Consider the following 19,308-nt stretch of genomic DNA (forward strand, 5'->3'; position numbering starts at 1 on the left):
GTGGATGATGCAAGTCATTTAATGGTACTAGAGAAAGACATGCTGTTCTGGTAGCTCCAGGTCTTAACACTCACATCAGTTTCGGAGGATGAATACAACTGAAGGAAGCCCAGGCGGGTGCACAGCAGGGGGAGTCAGTCATGTGACTTGCCTCTGGTGGGGGGGGGCAAGGCAGTGGGCCCCCAGATAACTGTCTCCCCTTGCCCTATTGTAGTTACGCCCCTGCCCTGACCTTTAGGAAGATTATTTTTATGTATCTTATTTTTATTTATTTTAGTATATTTGTATACCACCCTATAAAAGGGGGTGTGTTCACAATCCCTGGGTGGTTCCCAATCTTTTAAAGCGATGATGATTCCATTTACACGGGCTCCTTTTATTATGGTCAACTGCATGTAACAGACCCAGGACCTGATCTGCCACACAGATAACTGGAACACTTGGGCGGGGCCTAACTAAGACAGGGTCATCCCAAATGCCTGATTCTAGGAAGTAAGCCCTCCTGAAATCTCTGGGACTTTATTTCCATGAATATGGATAGGATCAGATTCCAAGTCCCACTGACTTTAATGGAACTGGAAATTCTTCTCACCCCCTAACTCCAACTGAGTGTATTCCTAAATAATATGGTTAAGGATGGGAATGTAAATTAAGTGTACATTTTAGCAGTTCAGCTTAGCTGGGATCTGAAGAAAACAGCAACCTGGAGAGCAATGACTGCCAGCTGAGTTAGCTCCAGATACCTGGAAGGAGCTTGATTGATCTCAAAGGCATTTACTCAGCACTGATTCCAATAGGACATTCTTGCAAGTCCGTGGGCCTAGGTACAAAGTCTTAGCTACATCAATTTTAATGAAACTAAACATGGTATTGGAATTCTTGTGTACAGTCCATTACAGTTACATGTTTCTGGGGTAGCAGTTTGGACATTCACACGGGCTTAGGAGAAAATCCCATTGGTTTAAATGAGACTTTCTTCTGAATAAAGTGCAGCTGAGTGATATCTGGACCACTCATCCTAACTGGGCTTTGTTTTGGACCGTGCTAGCACAGCTTAACATAGCAGTCCTCAAATGGTGGGGCAGGCATCTCATGGCGGTTGCTGGGGCAGGAACACCTGGAGAGCGCAGAGTTCCAGTGAAGGATGTGAAGCTTCCTCCTGACACAACCACTAAGTCGACTTCCCTCTGGAAGAGGTTCCTCATTGGCTGGGGCTGGATTTGGGTGGAGCCAGAGGACTGCTCTCCTCCCCCCCCCCACTCGCCCCTTGCCCTGCCATCCCTCTCTGACTTGTGAAGAATAGCTGCTTTGTGTGAATGGAGTTTCCCCTGTGTGCAGGGGTGTAAACTATGTGGGATCGGGCCGGGATTTCCCAGAAGGGGCAATGCCCCCACAGGGCTGCCAGCTGGGGGTGGCAGGACTCAAGCCACCCTCCAGATTTCTTGGGGGAAGGCAATGCCACCCCGTAGCATCAGGAAGCTCTCGTGCTCAAGTTCATCAGTCAGTTGAACAACACAGTCAGTCCTGTGTTGTCTTTATAGCAACTCAGCAAATTCTTAGGAGGCACAGCTGCCTCTCAGGGCCCTTTCACTCTATGATCCTCTGATTAGAAGTAGTATAACAAGGAGGAAAGCTAGTGGTGATCTACACATGCAGGTGCCCTGCCCAGAATGACCCCATCCCCTAAAGGGAATATCTTACACTGATCACATGTGGTCTCCCATTCAAATGCAAACCAGGGAGGACCCTGCTTGGCAAAGGAGAGAATCCATGCTTGCTCCCACAAGACCTCTCCCCTCATGTGCCTTGCCCCCTGAGATGTCTACGCCCCTGCCTGTGTGCAAGGCCCAGAGAGGTCCTCCCCTGCTCCCCTTTCTGTCTGATGCCAGCTTTGGATTAGTGCCCTGCAGCAGCCTTGGTGGGGTTGGGGGTTAGGGGGGGTTGGTGGTGGGGGGGCGAATCTGAGCACCTGGAATGCGTGGCTGGTACTGGGCTGGAGGTGGGGTGGACCCAGAAGGCATCGCCAGTTTAGAAGTGGGGCCTGAGCTCTGGCAATCTGAGACACCTCGGCTTTGTGCCAACCATCTCTGACAGAAAGCAAAAAGATCTGTGCCATCTTTATAAGCACGTACTGCTGCAAGCAGATGGACACATGAGGAGAGGAGGACTTGTCCCCAAAATACAGTGGGAGCCTCCAGCGCCCGCAAAACAAAACCCACGAAGCCCATGCAAGTTCATAGCTAGGTTGACCCTCGCGATTTCTGCCTGTCCATCTCACACACTGAACTTCTCTTCACTCTCTTTCCCAGCCATTCCCGCAATTCGGCCCATCGCCTCTTTAACTAGGAATTCTCTTCGCTCCGGAATCCTCGTCGTAAATGCACTGAAAATCCACCGCAAGCGATTTAAAAAGAGCCTCCCGTCAAACAAAATAGGGCCTGGGGGGCAGGAGGGGCAGATTCAGGGCTGAGCTTCGTTTTAAGAGGGGAAATGATCCTCATCCTACTCCGGGAGGTTTTCGAGAAGCAAAAACCGCTTTCTCGGGGGCAGGGAAGTGTATTGGGTCGGAGCACGCAGAGCCAGGCCGCTCCAGCCGCAAAAGGAAGCCAGACCCCGACCTCGCTGTGCGGATTCACCTGAGCAGATCGGCCCTGCTTTGAGGGAGGTTTCGCTCCTCGCTTTCCCTGGGTGTCCCAGCCGGTCGATTTCACCCCGAAATCCAGACACACCGAGCAGCGAAAACTTCCTGCAGACAGAAGCGATCTTCTTGGGAGAAGGCGAGGAGGCCGCCGTCTTTTCTCCTCCAGACCCAAAATCCCCCAGCAACGCAACGGTCACCCAAGCCTTGGGCCCCAGGGTCAGCTCCAGAGGGGGGACATGGGGGGGCAAGCGCCCCCCCCCAAGGGGGCTCCCCCATTTCTGTTTGTTCCATAAATCTAATGAGAGACACAATTCGTTATACATGCATGCCAGGGGTGTCGCTATAATTGAGCGGATGAGTTCATCCGGCCCCCAGCTCCGAGGGCCCCCCAATACCATCTCTCCCTATGTTCTTTATTATCTCCCTTACTCCGGGGGTCACCGGGGATGGGGTGAACACGGCCCCCTCTCCCCTAACTAGCCCCTGATACATGCCAAACATGCGTTTTGTCCCTTCTCAGTGATTTTTTTTTCTTTCCCCGGTGCCACCACTGCGCAAGACCTCGCTAGGGGGAACAGCAACAGCCTACTGGCCCGGCCTGTGGCTCCGGAAATGCTCCCCTAGACCCAGGGCGCCAAGAACAAACACGAACTTGACTCTCCGGGGGGCGAAATAAAATGGGGTGGAAAGCAAACTCCCTCCGTCTTTGACGAAACAGTTGGATCCCATCTCTCTCCACCAGATCGCACCCGCATAGTCAATATCAGGGCGGTGGTGATCCAGCTTCCCACCGCGGTGCTGACAGAATCCGGCTTCAGACTTATGAGAATTAAGTTTGCGGCCTGGTGGAAAACCCAGAGGGAAGGCGAAAAGCAGGCCGCTGTCCCGTGAAACTAAAAGAAGCAGCGAAGAGCAGCCTTTCATACAACTATGGACGGAAGAGATTTGGTTTGTATGAAGTCGATGTCGGCTGCCTTCGATTATTCCTTTTATATATATATACTTGCAGCGAAAAGCCCTCATTTTTGGCTGACCGGGAAGTAACGCCAAGTATTTCTTCGTGTTAAATCGCAATCATTTTAGAATCCAGCAGGGGTACACAGCTTCGGCACTTCAGAGGTTGTTGGACTACAACTCCCATCATCCCCAGCCATAGCCAATAAGGGGTGATGGGAGTTATAGTCCAACAGCAGCCGGGGGGCCGAAGTTGTGCACTCGTGATCTAAGAAATGTATGGAGGGAGGCCTCTCCTATCAATCCTTCCCCATAAGTTTGCTCCAATATCTTGATGCACCTAATTCCTGTTTTGATCATTTTGGAGGTTTTAACATCTCCCCCTGGAAACCCTGCGGAGTTTTGTTTTGGTCCCCCACCCCCGTTAGTGTAAAATTAACCCCAAATAAATCGGCGAAGAAAGAAAAAGACATAAGTTAGTATTCCTAAGTAAACCCGTTTGATTTCACATCAGACGAGAAACCCTCATTGGGTTCGGATTTCCCAAGGTTTCCATTGCCTATTCTCGGACCCTTACAAGCAAAATGACTCGTTCGTTTGTTGGTTGGTTGGTTTGCTTGCTTACTTGCTTGTTTGCTTTGTTTGTTTCGCGCTAGGGAGCGACGAAATTCCCCCAGAGAGATTTCTTTATTTGATTTTTTTGTTTTGTACGTTTGTGGGGAAAAGTCAAATAGCCTTACAGACACTGGCTCTCCTGGTATTCTGGTATTTCTGAAAAACGGGAGTTTCCCAGAAACTCGCTATTTTATTTACACAAATTCAAATTCACTTCAACTGGAAACTAGTGTCGATTTCCACTGTCGTTCCGGTTGAGTGTGTAAAGAGTTCAGGGGCAACTCAGCGCTCGGCAACGATGAACTAAAGCGTAGTCATGCGTCCGGTTCCTTGAGATGGAAGGGAGGTGAAAGCCGGCAGATTTTTTCATTATTATTATTATTATTATTATTATTAACTTCTGAGGCGGAGCATAATTAAGAAATCTGCGATTGCGACGATTTATTTAACCTGAAATAATTGTGTGGACTGAGGTTCATTCATGGCAAGGCACTGAAAACCTACGGAGACTTATTTGGAAGTACTTAAGTCCCATTGAGATCAGTGCAAATTGTGTGTTGGTGGGGGGGGGGGTCAGTTCGAAGTCAGATTTGTCTGGGGCTTGATCCACCGCTCAATCCGTTGCAATAAATGGGATTTCCGCAAAGGAAGGTGCCGGAGAACTTTTTAAGTTTCCAGAGTGATGAAAAAGCCGCAGCAAAGTCACGTCCTTGAAAGGCAAACTCGAGGGCGCACAGACTGGTCCTCCGAGGAGCCTTTGGTTGCAGGAATGATCTTTTCAATATAAAACATCATCTCATGGAGAGAAGGCGGGGGAAACGGAAGGCAAGGCGAGTTGCTAAAATGCCTTCCAACGCCTCGCCTAACAGGCCGAGCATTACCTGGGAATCCTGGTAACGCCTGTGAAACTGGCTCGGTTGGGACTTTGGAACCGGCGGTCCTTTGCTCCTACCTGGGTGATTGATTTGGAGCAAGCAATTTTATTCATTTTATTGTATTTCCCCCCATTCTAAATACATTCCAGGTAAATAAAGAAAAGATTTCAATTCACACACACACGCACAGTGTTTGAAACATTTCAGATGTTTATTCTGTTCCAGAAATGGCTATTCTTAAATCCTTTAAATCGGTAATAACACTTCCAGTATTGTTCTAATTATAACTGAAGGGGATTTCCAAGGGAACGACAACGACGCAGTGGAACTGATTCCATGAAACGCAGTTTTTAAAATCAGGAGGCCTTTCTGTCAGTGTCTTTATAGTCAGAATATATGTTATGGTCGGAACTGTTTAAACACAGAAAATAGAACATAAATTGAAATCAATCGCGATTACTCGAAAAGAAACGGAGAGCTTTCTTTCTTTCTTTCTTTCTTTCTTTCTTTCTTTCTTTCTTTCCCCCATTCTTTACGGAGGCTGCAATCTCACGCCCTCAGAATAAGACCCAAACGAGGAGTCGGTGAGACTTAATTCCGATTAAACTTGCTTAAGATCATCGGGCTGTCTGCTTATTAATTCGAGCAAACGTTTGACGAAAGAAGAGACCAGGAGCAGGAGGGCAAAACGGTGTCCCGACAGCGCTCCGCGCGTGTCTTTTGCTGGAGGGGAAAGCCGTGGCGGCAGGCTGGGGCTGGGGGAGGATCGGGCCCTCCTCGCGCTCTGAGTTCGCTGGGCATTGTCTGCTCCCCGCCAGGCTCTGAAGTGCACCATTCACGCTGCTCCCTGCTGGCACCAGATTCGGAGCTGAAAATAGTGCCCCGGCTGGGTTGCCAAACTTGGCGTCCCTTTCCAGCAGGTCCCAGCAGCACCTAATCATGGGCCCGTGGGCCCGATCCTGTCCTATTCCTGGCTAAACGTAAGGGAACTTCAAAGGCTTAGGCCTGAGTCCCAGGAGATATTCAGCGAAACCTTCTCCTGAGTTCCCCGCCCTGTATCCGGCGCGACAGACGAGGCGACCTGAAGCCACGGGCCATCGCTCGCCCAGCGCCATTTGCCATCCCCTGAAGTGGGCCCCTTGTCATTCCAGGTGAGGTTGGCCTGGATGTCCGCCTATTCATAGCCGCCGATCTATTCCTGTCCCGCAGCTCGCTCGCAGGCTGGCAGCAACACGAATGCACCACGCAGGAGGCGCGCTCGTGCTGAAGACAACCCACCCCCAAGGCTGGTCGGGAAGAAATGCAGGATTCATTCGAACATGCTGCTTCTCGCTCTCAAAACCACCAGTAGGATCGACCGATGGAAAAGAATGGTGCGAAAATGAACCGCTGGTGGGGATAAAAGGGGGGTAGGGCAAAGGGGGGGGGGAGATTGAAAGCCGCCGCCGGCTGCCCTTAGGCCGCCTTCAGCGGCGACCTCCCTGGACCAGTGTGGAGTGTGGATCTCCGAAGCGGCTCTTCCTCTCCCCACTCCTGACTCGGACACCCGTGTCCCGCTTGGCCCTCTGTCCCTCCCCACAAGGCCCACGGCGCGGCCACTCACCGGCGTGGAGGTCCAGGCACTGGGCGGGGTCGTCGGCGTCAGGCAGCTGCCCGTCAGGGCTGAGGCTCTCCATGGTCAAATCCAGGCCTTTGTCGTCCCAGTCTCGGAGCTTCCTCTTCTTGTTGGAGCCGATGAGGGCCTCCACGGAGAAGGCGTGCGCTCGCGAGCTGAGGGCCACTGCCGAGCGCCTCCTCTCGCTCATCTTAGCCGCCCGACGGGTGTCCCGGGCTGGCCAAGGGCAGGTTGGCACAGGAGGGCCCGGCCCAGGCAGAGGAGACGCGGAGGCAGAGCGGAGCTGCGGCCCCGACGTGAGCGCCCAGGCGCGGCGGCTACATGGAGGGTCCGCCGCGCAGCCCGCCCGGGTCACCGGCGCCGCTCAGAGTCGCGCTCGCGGGCTGCGCTTCATCTTTTTTCGGGCGTCCCTCTGATTGATCCAAACTTCTGGGGAGCGTTTTCCCCTCTTTTCCCCCTCGCCCTGGACGGGCTGCGAGCGCCTGTCAAGAGAGAGCCGAAAAATCTCTGCCCAATAGGAAGGCGGAGAGGCTGGAACCCTGGGCGCCTGGAGCCAATGAGGAAGGGGCGGGCCAAGCGCCCGGGCTGCTGGCGTTCGGCTCCTCCCGGAGTGCTCCGCGAGGTATTAACTCTTTGTAGAGAGGAGATCGAAAATGATGATGCCCTCCCCCGCCACAATAAATACATAAATAGATAAATAATAAAACTGAGAAGCAGGCGCCCAGCCTCCACCCTGACCCAGATGCTCTGCGGATCCCCCACCAAGCAGCTTGCATAAGCGCCCCCGACAAAGAAAAGTTTCAGGGCTGCTTGGAGAAAACTATGCAAACTAAGGAGGACGTACAGAAGATAGACGTTTCCACTTACAGATGCTACAGAACAGTACCTTGTCCTTCAAAAGACTTAAAAACTTTATAGTGGGCCAGATGAAGGAGCAGAGAGGTTTTTAAAATGTACTTTTTACAAACCTCTGCTCACCTTCCTGGGAGGAAAACCCCATATCCTGCGATTTAAATTGCAGCTGTACGCAGAATTCTGTTAGGGAAGCCTAATAGCCTAATCCGTCGTTAACGCGGCCTTCCTTTAGATTATTTTCGTGCGATTAAACAAACTGAAATCCAAATAAATTCGATTCAGCAAGGCAGTGAACGGGGTTCTGAAAAAACAAACTTGAGGAAATATTCCACTTCAGAATACTGTTCAGGAGTGTATTACAAAATAATCAGAACTACTTAATAACATTCACACACGTGTCACATATATGTGGATGTTCACATTATAGTTGCAGGTGTCAAATTATGTGTGATGCAAAGCTTTAAGTGTATTGCTTACTCTGTGTAATTCGATGTATTATCATAGGAAACATGCTTGCTATAATACACGATGTGCGTGGATCATATATAGGAACGCTGGTGTTCCAATTAGTTGAATCTCTTAAACATATATAGGCCTCTTTCCCATAAATTCAAAGCGATTTACAATGGATGATATACTTAAAATAACAAAAATGTAGGCATTGTTTGGGCTTAATCCAGCCACAATTAATCACTTTGAAGTCACACTGCTTTCGTTGGCAGAGTTAAGCACATGCTTAAGGCCACAATCCTGTGCACTCTTGCTTAGGAGTAAGTCCCACTGACATACGTGCATGTAAATCTCTCCCTTTGAAATCAGTGGGACCCTCAAGCCGCAATCCTAGGTACGTTTACCCGGGATTAAACTCCAGTTATTAGAGCAAGACATACTTATGTATAGGATCCAGCCGCCGCCCAGTGTTCACTTGGGCTTGATCGTGCCCCTTGTATATAGGCTCTTTTCTTTTTACCAGATTTCAACATATATTACCGTTCATATTAAGCAGGAACGCTCACGTTTGTGCAGGACAATATATATGTGCGGCTTTCTATCCATATGTGTGTACTGCTCTCGCCTAGCAAAACGGAGGCATTTGTATTTAATTGCTTTTCATCTCTGCTTTATTTCTGTATTTCAATATCTTTTGCATGTACACTTGCGTATTTCTTGGGGCACAGAAATAAAGGAACAAAGAGTGGAAGAATGACCTAATGTTAGCTTCATCGTAAAATTCTTTTGTAGAGAGAGAGCAAGAGCGGATGCTGTCAAACTCGACGTGAACACACGTGCAGAACACTGAAGCGAGCTTTCCCCAGCCAGCATGGACTGGACAAAAGAGAATTTGTAATGGGCGCTCCTGGTGGATGCTGCTGGCTGCAGGAAGGGCGTGGGGGCTTGTGGCGAGGCGGTGCGTGCCTGCCAGCATCCAGGAGCCGATGTATGTTTTCAGGGGGGCCGAAGCTCCGTTGCCTCCCCCCCGAGAAAGCAGCTCTCATCCCGTTGCGAACCTCCGCAGCCTCCTGGCAAAGTTAAATCAGATATTTGGAAGCAAAAGGCAACGCACAGCGGGACATGGGAGCCTCCTTCTTCATCCGACGGACTGGGGAAGCAAGACTCTTCGCAACAGCGAGCAGGCCAGCGCTGGAGGGGGAAAGCCCAGCGGGGACCAGGTAAGGAAGGCAGACTCGCTGTGCCTTTTTCTGGCTTGGGAAGGGGTGCTCCCTTTGGGATTTGGGGCACAGCCCAATCCAGCGGGGGATGTTCTCGCACACATATTTGCTCCCGCACCCTCTTTCTTTCGGTCAGACCTCCTCGCCTTCTCCTGTGATCCAGAGCACAATACAATTTGCATTGTATTGTATTGTATTTTCTTTCCTGGAATCGCATGAAATTTGCAGGCAGCTCAGTTCCAGAAAAGACGAGCCACTGGAGGAAGTTCCGATCGCCTATCAGAAAATCACAGTGTTGCCTTAATGGCAACTATTCTTTCTCGGAATGTTGGACTTTTCAACTCCTCTCTTTGGAAGAAACACTCTGGAGGTTTTCCTTTTCTTTCCTTAAAAGCAAGAGCGGCGCAAAATAGGAGCTAAGCCAGGGGAAGTGTTGAGGAAAGTTTTAAAGGGCTTTACAAGCATTTTTAAACAGTTTACTCTTTCCCCGGGAGGCCCGGAAGTCCTGGCATTTTAAATTGACAGCGAATGCTACTCCCATTTAATCCTCGTAATTTTGATCATGCTAGTTTTCTGGAAGGCATGTTTTGTGAGGAAAATTTACACAAACAAAGAGAACAAAAAGGCAATTGACTTGGGAGTAAGTCTTGCTGATTCCATTTCAGCTCCTGACACTTCTAAGTCTGTCGTCCTAAACACACTTGTTAAGGAGGGTCCCATTAAACCCAGATAGAGGTGCATCCGAGTAAACAGGCTGTGCGCGCAAGTTCAATAGAGAATCAACTGAACTAATTTGTGAGCGAAGGAACTGAGACAGGAGGGTGCCTGCGTCGAGTTACTAAATGGGCCCATCCTAAGCACAATGATACTTAAGTAAGTTCCATGGAATGCTTGGCTACCACTTAACGGCCACAGACCATCCAGCGCAGAACTGAACGTGATTCAGCCCACTGAAGGTTGATTTACGGCTTGATTCCCTTTCCGTGGGATTGTGGCTGGCGCGCTCGGGATCTGCCTTCTCTTAGAACAGCGCCCTAAGGCCGCCATCCTGAATGCGATACCTGGGCGGCGTTCTGACATCCGAGGAACTGACTACCACGAGGGGGCCGGCTGGGAGTGTGTAAGGTTTTAAATAAGGTTTTTAATTCCCGGCGTTTGAGGATCAATGGTTTTTCAGAGAAAGTGCAATAGGGGATTGGGCCGTGGCCAACCTGCCTTGTTTTTTCCAGTTAGCAGTCGGGATCTTTACAAGGCCAGAAACGGTGAGAGACGGAGTTCGTTGCGCGTTCCTTCCTTCCTCATATGGAAAACAGACTGAGCCAATTTTGCTTTAAGGCTAGATCAAGATCCCTCAGTCTCTTTCCCAATAAGATCCGCTAAAGTTAGTCGCAGTCATTCCCAAGTAAATAGTTGGAAGATACCAGCAGAAATCTTCCAACCCACCCAGGAAAAAAGTGGGTTACCGTCAATTATTGGTAAAAATGCTGAAGCGGCAAAGGAAATCTGTTTCCTGGGTCCTCGGCGCCTTGGGTAAAATCTCTCCTTGGACCTCGAACCCTAGTATTTATTCCCAATAGTTGTGGCCGACTGGTGCGCATTCAACCCCACTGCTCGGTGGGGCAAGTCCCACACCGCTTGTCCAGACAACGCGCTGGGTCACGACCAAAGACACTATCCCTCCTCTCCCTTCCCTCCCACCTTCTTGTAGTCCCTCCACTTTCTTTTCTTCTCCGCTTCCACGTTATCTGCGTTATTGCTCCAACCATGCCCCACTGAACTCAGCTGGACTGGCTTTTCCTCAAACACGTTTGGGATCGCGCAGCACTTGTGTTTAGACGGAGGCTTCCGTTGAACTTCGTGACCAATTCGCATTAACAGCGGGGTTGATCACTGGACAGTTCCCCGCCTCCCCCCTTTTCTCCTGGAGTGCCCTTCTTCCGCTCCCACTTAAGGAGAAAGCAACCTTCTTGAATTCCGACCACTCAGGGATCCCAGCCCTGTGTTTGTTCCAAACCTGGTCAGTGTGTCATGGAGGCTTATGACAGAGAAGAGTCTTCACCTCACTTTTCTCTTGCTTCAGAGTAATCCCTTTAAAGTTAACCGCTCTCTCGGAAATCTGACCAGACTAGCCCAAAGCGGCAGTTCTGTGCACACTTAGGCCTGTTCTTCGCTACGGTCCTGAGCCTGGATCTGGGTTACAGCTCTTGGCCCTGACTGAACGGCTCTCCATAAATAAATACAAAAAATGAATGTGCATACATACAGAACAAAAGTTCAACTTGATTGTGGTCTCAGCTATGATGCTTTATGATACTGTGTTTCCCGCTTTGTTGTGAGCCGCCTTGGAGCCCAAAGGGGGGGGAGGGGGAGGAGGAGAAGCAGGAGGAGGAGGAGGAGGAGGAGGAGGAGAAGAAGAAGAAGAAGAAGAAGAAGAAGAAGAAGAAGAAGAAGAAGAAGAAGAAGAAGAAGAAGAAGAAGAAGAAGAAGAAGAAGTTGTTTTCTTTGTGTAAGCAATGTTTTTGTGCGCAGGACTATTCTATCCTGCTCCAGCTGCAATCTGAAATGGTACAGGTCAGACACAGGTTGTTCACCTCACAACGGGATTTCCTTCGGAGAAAACCTGCAAAGGCTCAGGATCTCACCACCGGAAGGCTGTTTCCCAGCCGCCGAGGTCAACATCTAGCAAACCACGGAAGGAGGGGGGCGGAGGAATTCGCACTGAAGCGAGTTCAACTGTTTACAACCAGCAGCCTTGTAACTGGCCCACCAGGTGAAAACAAAACCCGGTCAGATCCGCCCCGCCGCCCTCCCCCACGCCCCGCCACCGGTGCCCTCCCGGCTGCCACCCCTCGCGCCTCGCCGGCGGCGTGGGAGCTTTGGGCAGAAGCTGAGGCAAGACCTGGCCACATTTGGCCTACAGTGGGCTGGCGCGGGGAGGCTGCAGTGCAGCTCCTGTGATTTATGGCGCTTTACTGCCGCATTAAGGGGCTGGAGGAGCCGGGCCCGGCGCTAGTTTAAGAGGCGCGATTAATATCAGCCCAATTGCTCTGGTTGTCCTCGGAATGTCAGGCACGCCGATTTCCCTTCCTTGGCTGGCAAAGGGGGGCATTTATGATGACTGTAAAAAGCAGGCCTCCGACTGCAATTTTATGGGACACCCCCAAGTCCAGTGTGTATTTATTATTAGCTAGTTATGAGGGTGAGGAGGTTCCCCGCCCCCCTCTGCTCGGCCGCCCAATACGCGCTGCAAAGCAACCATCGCTAGGATTTAGATCGCGCCTTTAGTCGGTTCGCAGCGCCTCATATAGACCCTTCTCTGTACTTATGGTGCCCAGATTGCGGGAGGGAGAGCTGAGAAGAGCGACTCATCTAAAAGCCAGTCCGTTGCGAGCTCAGTCTCCTGCAGCGCGGCCCCAAGCACGTGTCATCATGGTTCACACGTGGCTTAGTCCCAAGGAAGCGTGGTAGGAGCAAGACTGTAGCTTAGCCACGACATTCGATCAACTCCAGAGCTCGTTGTGCCCCTCTGCTGCGTTTCGATGGGGTTTATGTAGAACTACTTACCCGCCAAGTACTGACCTCCCTGTTTAACCCCTGTTGCAAAAGTCTGCGGGCTTCCACATTTCTCGCGATGTTTCTATTTTCTTTGCCCCAAATTAAAACACACACGCACACACCAGTATTAGAGTTTAAAACCATCCCCATGCCAGCCTCCTTAAGCCTGCCAGATGTTTGTAATAAAATATCAGCTTTTGCCTTTGGGGACTCGAAATAAAATTTAATGGCCTTCCCCTGTAATTATTCTCTTAGCTATCCCTTCATAAATTTATCTGTTTTTCTCCAGGAGAGAGGAAAATTCGATTGGACCCGTTAGTTGAAGAAGAAAATAACCCAAAATCAAGTCACCAGATTATCTTCTGATTTTGCCACCTTCTTCTCTGATTCAGCGTCAGACGTGGGGCGGAGGGGCGGGGGCGGGACGTATTGGTCTGGGTGCGTTTATTTGCTTGTGTTTTAGTTTGGTGAACAAAAATAATCTCTAACAAGGAAGGTGGGAAACATGTTTTGAGGAGAGAACCTTCTTTCCCAGATGCCAGTTCGGTGCTTCGATCTTTCTATTTCTACAGACCCAAGGCAGAAGCAGAACTTCCCGATTTTTGCTCCAAGGGTAATTTAATTTTAAAGTGGGAGGGGTGTGTGTCAACTCTTAAGACTTATAGGGATGGAAGGGAGAGGAGCAAGAAATTTCGGTTGCAATTGTTTGTATGTATAACTGTTTAACGTTGATAACCAATACAATTGCTAATAGTAAAGGATCACACACACGCACACACGTTTCCATTGAAGAAAGAGCTTCGGGATCCAAGATACCCCCCTTCACTAATTTCTTCTCTGTCAACCAAAGGTTAAAGATCCCATCAACCTAAAATTAACTTCATCCTTGGCAACAGCTAGTTAGACGATTTCAAGGCAATCAGAAACCCCTTTGTTGTTCCGGTACCCCCTACTGATTTCCGGCTGAACCGGGCAGCCAGATTCAAAACCCAGGTCGACTTCGGGCAATTAGTCACATGGACGTGGCTGGTACCGAGTCGGCTGCTTTCGCTTAAATGGACTGCAGACTGGAGTAGTGTGTGTGCGCAGTGTCTGAGAGAGAAGGACGCACTACATTCCTGGGCCCCACTCTCTTGTGTGTGAACTGCTCCCCCAATAACTTGCAGGGACTTCAGGGTCAATCTGGCCAAACATGTGAAGGCAGCACCTCCATTCCAGAGGAGATGTGTGTTAAAGGGCTTTAAAAGCCTGGTGTGAAAAACCTCCTGGAATCAAACTTTACTGAATTTGTTCAGAATTCTGAGAAAACATACATAGGCTCACACTGCCTGGTTGAAAGTCTCCTTTGCTAATCTGCAGCAAGGGGGCCATCTTAATAATTAGTGTTTGTAGTGTGTTTTAGGCATTAAAAGTAGCACAAATATATAGTACTCACTGTATATGACTATATATTGTGAAGTGTGCATGTGTGTATTCAGTGAAATGTATTTCCAAGCAGCATACTTATTTTGAAATATCAGACTTAAATCCTTGGGGGCCTGGGGTGTGTGGAGACCCTGGACTTTGAAGTTGGGGGGGATCTATTTTAAAATCTTGTCTCTGGGCCCCCTCCAACCTTGCTACGCCCCTGTCCTGGGAGGTGTATTCCTACATCTAAACATCACCATTAAAGAAGTGCTAGAAAGCAACCAAGAGCCCTGTGGCGCCTGAAAGGCTAGCATATTGGCTGCCGCGAAGCACTCGTGGACTAGACCCATTTCATCATGCATTTGCCGAAGTACCAAAGCTCTCTTGCCACAATCAACGTGTTAATCTTTATGGTGCCACAGGACTCGAGTTTGTTTTCGCTGCAAGAGACTAACTGCCCCTTTGGGATTTCTCGAACCTGCCCCTTGTTCCAAATTCGTCTCAAAGAAGTTTCCCTGAAGTAGTCACAGAGTTCACGATTTCCATTTCAGACCTCTTCCAGCCTTGCCTCACACACGCATGCTCACGCACGTGCCCACACACGTGGTCAAAGGAGACCTGAGGGCCGCAATTCCACACGTTTAATCAGGAACAGAAAGAGAGGAATGGTGGCGGGCGGGGGTTGGAATGGGAGTTTGAAAACAGAATGGACGCCGGCTGTGGGGTGCTAAACCTCCCTGCAGACCGCACCCTGGAAGCCGCCTCTCCCAGCCGGCAAACTTCTGCTGCTGGAGCCTGACTGAGAAGAAAAGCGCTCAGTAAGAAAAGCTGAGGGGAGACGATCCGTAGGTCCCTCCCTATTGCTGTTTAAAAATCCGTAAACAAACACCCTCCTGTCTACGTGTTGTGCAGGTCGCCTGAGGACTGGGGGGTGTGTGGCTCCACGATTCGGGACTGAATGGTGGTCTCCACATGGGCATACTCGGACCGCATTCGACTTGCCCACCCGCTAACCCTCTCTCCCTCTTCCAAAGGCAACTCGCTTTCGCCGATAGGAGTTTCCAGAGTGAACTTTGCCCCCTGGCAATGCGGCTGCCGAGCTGCCCCACGGGGCGAACTCTGTGGCCCGCTGGGGAGATGCTGAAATCGGCACCATCTGTAGACACCCCCCCCAAAGGCCAAGAAGTGCTGCTTTTTTCTGCCTCTGAGGAGAGCTTGTTCGCTGGCGGGAGGGGGAGGAGGAAAGAGCAGACGTCGCGCGGTCTGTCTGTGTGTCAGGCTCAATTCCGCTGTCCCTCGGAAGGGCCTTGGACATGAAAAGGAGGCCCTCAGGCAGGCCGCGCCATACCGGGCGGCTCTGCAGCGCCTGCGGTTCTGCGCTGGCTTTGCAGGTGTCTGTATTTCCTTCCCCAAGGCGGGAAAGCGACCCACCAACCACTCGAACCAGTTGACCCGTTCTTAACCTCGCCTTGTAGCCTTTCGAAACCAACCGCCGGTTTAAGCGGCGGGCGGATGACACACACACACAAAAAAACCCTCTGCCTTCTCACTTCTCACTGGGAACTGGAGAACTCAAGAAAATCGGCCGGGGCAGGACACCGGACCACGGGGGTGTGGGGAGAGCCGAGCGAGAGAGACAGAACGGTGTGGCGGGGAGAGGCGAGTGAAAGGGACTTGGTGTGCTGTGCGCCTCGGTTTCGGAGCGGGCAAAGAAAGGCTTTGCGCTCCTCCTGCGACGCACTGACAAGGCGGTTTCCTGGCAGGCACAGGCGAAAGCGGGCCGCCTGTTCAGCCTCCCGGGCGCTTCGCCTGACGCTGGCTTTCGGGGTGTCTCCATTCCAGGCCAAAGGAAATTACACTGCTTGCTGCGGCGGGGAGAAGGTTTTTCTCCACCGCCGTCATGTTTTGTAGATTTGAGAGGGGAACGTTTCACAGTAGGAAACTGTCCTTTACGATGAAAGAAACGAATAGAGGGGCGATACCAAGGTCTCACTGCCGCCAGGAGAGCAGAGCAGGGCACACAGTCATCTAGCTAGTAGAGTATGGGGAGCCGGATTAACCTGAGGGATCTAAGGAACTGGCAGCGACTGACGTGCTCTCCCCAGCACATTTTGACAGAGCCAAACCCACCTCTTCCTCCAGGGCTTTTGAGCAGCTCTCCTACCTGTCAGTGGGGTGCTGGCGCAGGAGGATTGTGGCCTCCTCAAGGCATTTCCAGAGGGACATCCAGCTGAAACGGGGCCTAAATAGATCAGGGCTGCCAAATCCTTGGGGCTGGCTTCCTGCGAGAAAATAATATCTGCATTCCTTAACCAACCAAGACCAAGGCGGCGCTGCCTTGTGTAAGAAGCGCGGGCAAGAGTCTGATACCCGAGAATCGCTTTCCTTAACTTTCGAGCAAGCCGGACACAGCACCAATTTTAATCCGAAAAAAACAATTGTTTGTCTACTTTATTTAAACACGCGGGTGGAAAAAGATGTCACTCGGTCTCATTCTTTCTCCCGTTTGGGCAGTTGGTAACCACCCTCGCGGGGGAGCAGCTTGAAATGCCTTCCTTTTAATGGCTCTTTAAAATCTTTTGGAGGACTTTCTGCGGCCGTTTTCCTTTGTGGTGGCGATCGGGGGATTTACTTCCGAGTAAATCGGGCTGTAGAAGCGGAGAAAATATTTTGATTATTTAAAAAAAAACACCACCACAACAGACTTTGATCAATGCAGAATTAACACAGAAAGTTCAGGCAATCGTCCCTTTCCCTGTTTTTGCCCTGTATAGAACCGCCCAGGTGTGCCTCCAGTAATCTAGCGTATATTTACATCTGATGGACGCCTCTGCGCGGGAAGAAGGATCTGCATGAGAACTCTTGCCCGAGCTATTCTTTCCCCTGCCTTTTCTCCAATATATGCCGCAGTGCCTTTATATTTCCCTATTCTAACCGCAAGGGCTCTGGATATCTCAGCTTCCCTCTTCTCTCCTTTGTACTAGAACGGATGATCACCATGATCAGTCACAAGAGCACTTTGGGGACAGCACCACCCTTCCCTGCACACTTACACGTGTAGCAAGGGTAGGTAGAGTGATGATCTTGATGGCTAATTCACAATTAAATTTGAAGGGCTAGGAAGAAGGAAGGAAGGACAGGCAGACTCATGTCAGGCGCATTCTCATCCTAACCTCCACTCAGAATGCCCCTTGTGTAAAAAAAACCCCAACAACTCAGAAAACACGAAGGGGGCAAACTGCAGGCGACGAAGAGTCATGTGCGCTGCCGGCAGGACACACTTCCCTCACACCGGTAATCTGTTATACCCAACTGACCTGTTTTAAGCGGCACAGAGCCAATGGACTCGACTGGCTCAGGCTAAAGGTTCTATCCAAATTCCTTTCAATATTATGCATCATCAGCAGAGCAGAAGAAGGACATCAACTCGATTTTATGCATGATCGCATTTAGAAGAAAGCCGCCCCCCCTGGATTCTATGGGGAATTGTCCCAAGATGCGGGCTTTGGTTTGCTGCTGTTAACGGAAAGTTGAAAGTTACTGCAGTGAAGAGCTAAAGTCATGGTGCTAGTCCCTGTTTTGTTACTGGTATCAAGTGAAAAGGAATCAATTATATGAATACACCTGGGGTCAGCATATAATAGCTCCGGGTTTGTTTGTTTTTTTAAATATTTCTTTATTATATTTATATAGCGCCTGAAGTGTACATCCCTAGGCGGTGTTTTAATGGTTGTTTACAACTTATTCTGGAGGACCTTTCGTGTGCTTTTGCATTTGTGTTGGTGATCGCTTTGAAAATTGATATATTTCAATATATGTAGTTGCTGGATCGAATTAGTGAGTAGATAGAATTACTTGGGTGAAAACTGAATACTCTATTTCTATGGCTAATTGTTCTATCTGAGTTGAAGATTTTCCCCATGTTTCGATCGTGGGATATGCTTTGGATGATTTTGCTATTTTGTCCAAAAATAAGATCTCACATGATCGCAACTATACAATACTACCAGAGCAGTATAGCAATTAATTTTCCAAAACGTAAGAGGGCCATTATGTTGCTATATGATTTGACAGGATCAAGTAACCAACAATGAGGCTCGGTTGTTTACAGTTAAAGTTCATCCAGTGACTTGCAAGTGCTGTAGACAGAGAGAAGTGCGTGTGTACATTGTGTGCAGCCTCGTGCCACGTTGCAAAAGTGTGTGCAGTTTACACAAGTTTCCTCAGAACCCGGAAACGCCTCACACACTCTACAGTCTCTTGCGGGTGTAAATCTTTACATTCCCGTGTAGCAGTCAGTGTCTTGCGACCACACACATTATTATGAGAAATCTGCAGGCATCAGAATGGAAACTACTCGACACAGGAAATAAAACAAAGTTGGTTGGTTTTTTTCAGACCCACGCTGCTCTTTATCGTATTGTTTCCCTTAGGTTTATGGAAAACTGCTTAAGTTTCTGAGAAAACAAACCCTCTTCCCCCCTCCCCCGATGCTTAAGATCAGTTTCAGGTGCTCATTTTAGTCATTAAATCCCTTCCATTAATAGCTTATAAAAGATTGCAAGATCTTGCTCCCCTGCTATCCTCTCCACTTTATTTTTAGCTCTTCTGGACTGCATGAAGTTAGAGTGCACTCTAACTACATTTCCACTCCCAGTCTAATCCCTACTATAGAATAAGTATCTGGCTGGGTTTCCTTCCCCCGCTTGCACGGAGGGGGTGGGAAAGACCTGTAGCTGAACAGATAAGTCAGACCGCATCCTTGCCAAGCCCCGAATGGACTGTCACGCATCTGAGCTAGAGGGGAACACCTGCTGCTTTCTGAAGAACGCTGACAACTCCTGCTTCCAAGCAAGCATATCGATGGGGATTTTTGATGCTAAAGACAAAAAGCCTTACGCCCTTGCTTGTGGACAATTTCCACCACTGCCCAGAGTCCTCCAAATTCCAAATAAGATTTGTTAGCGTTGAGAGGAGGAGGATGGGCTGATAGGTAGGGTTGAGCCTTGTAGGTGTGTTTTCACAACCGCGGTGCCAAAATTGCTCCATCTGTAGATGGAATGAAGGCTTACGTGGACTAGAATTAAAATTGTCTGGAAGGTCTTTGACATTGGTCTTTAT

The 19,308-nt window shown here is 49.8% G+C and overlaps 1 protein-coding gene across 1 annotated transcript in view; it reads right to left on the minus strand.

Annotated features, from left to right (window-relative positions):
* TBX15 (T-box transcription factor 15) overlaps nucleotides 1-7,242 on the minus strand; it is a 143,439-nt gene extending 136,197 nt beyond the window's left edge. The window contains exon 1 of the mRNA XM_053303610.1: nucleotides 6,689-7,242. Within this exon, the coding sequence (XP_053159585.1) occupies nucleotides 6,689-6,890 (202 nt within the window). The 5' untranslated portion in view covers nucleotides 6,891-7,242. The remainder of the gene's footprint in view (nucleotides 1-6,688) is intronic.
* Nucleotides 7,243-19,308: the final 12,066 nt, after the last annotated feature.

The sequence above is a fragment of the Hemicordylus capensis genome, chromosome 2 (assembly GCF_027244095.1).
Source record: "Hemicordylus capensis ecotype Gifberg chromosome 2, rHemCap1.1.pri, whole genome shotgun sequence".
Lineage (NCBI taxonomy): Eukaryota > Metazoa > Chordata > Lepidosauria > Squamata > Cordylidae > Hemicordylus > Hemicordylus capensis.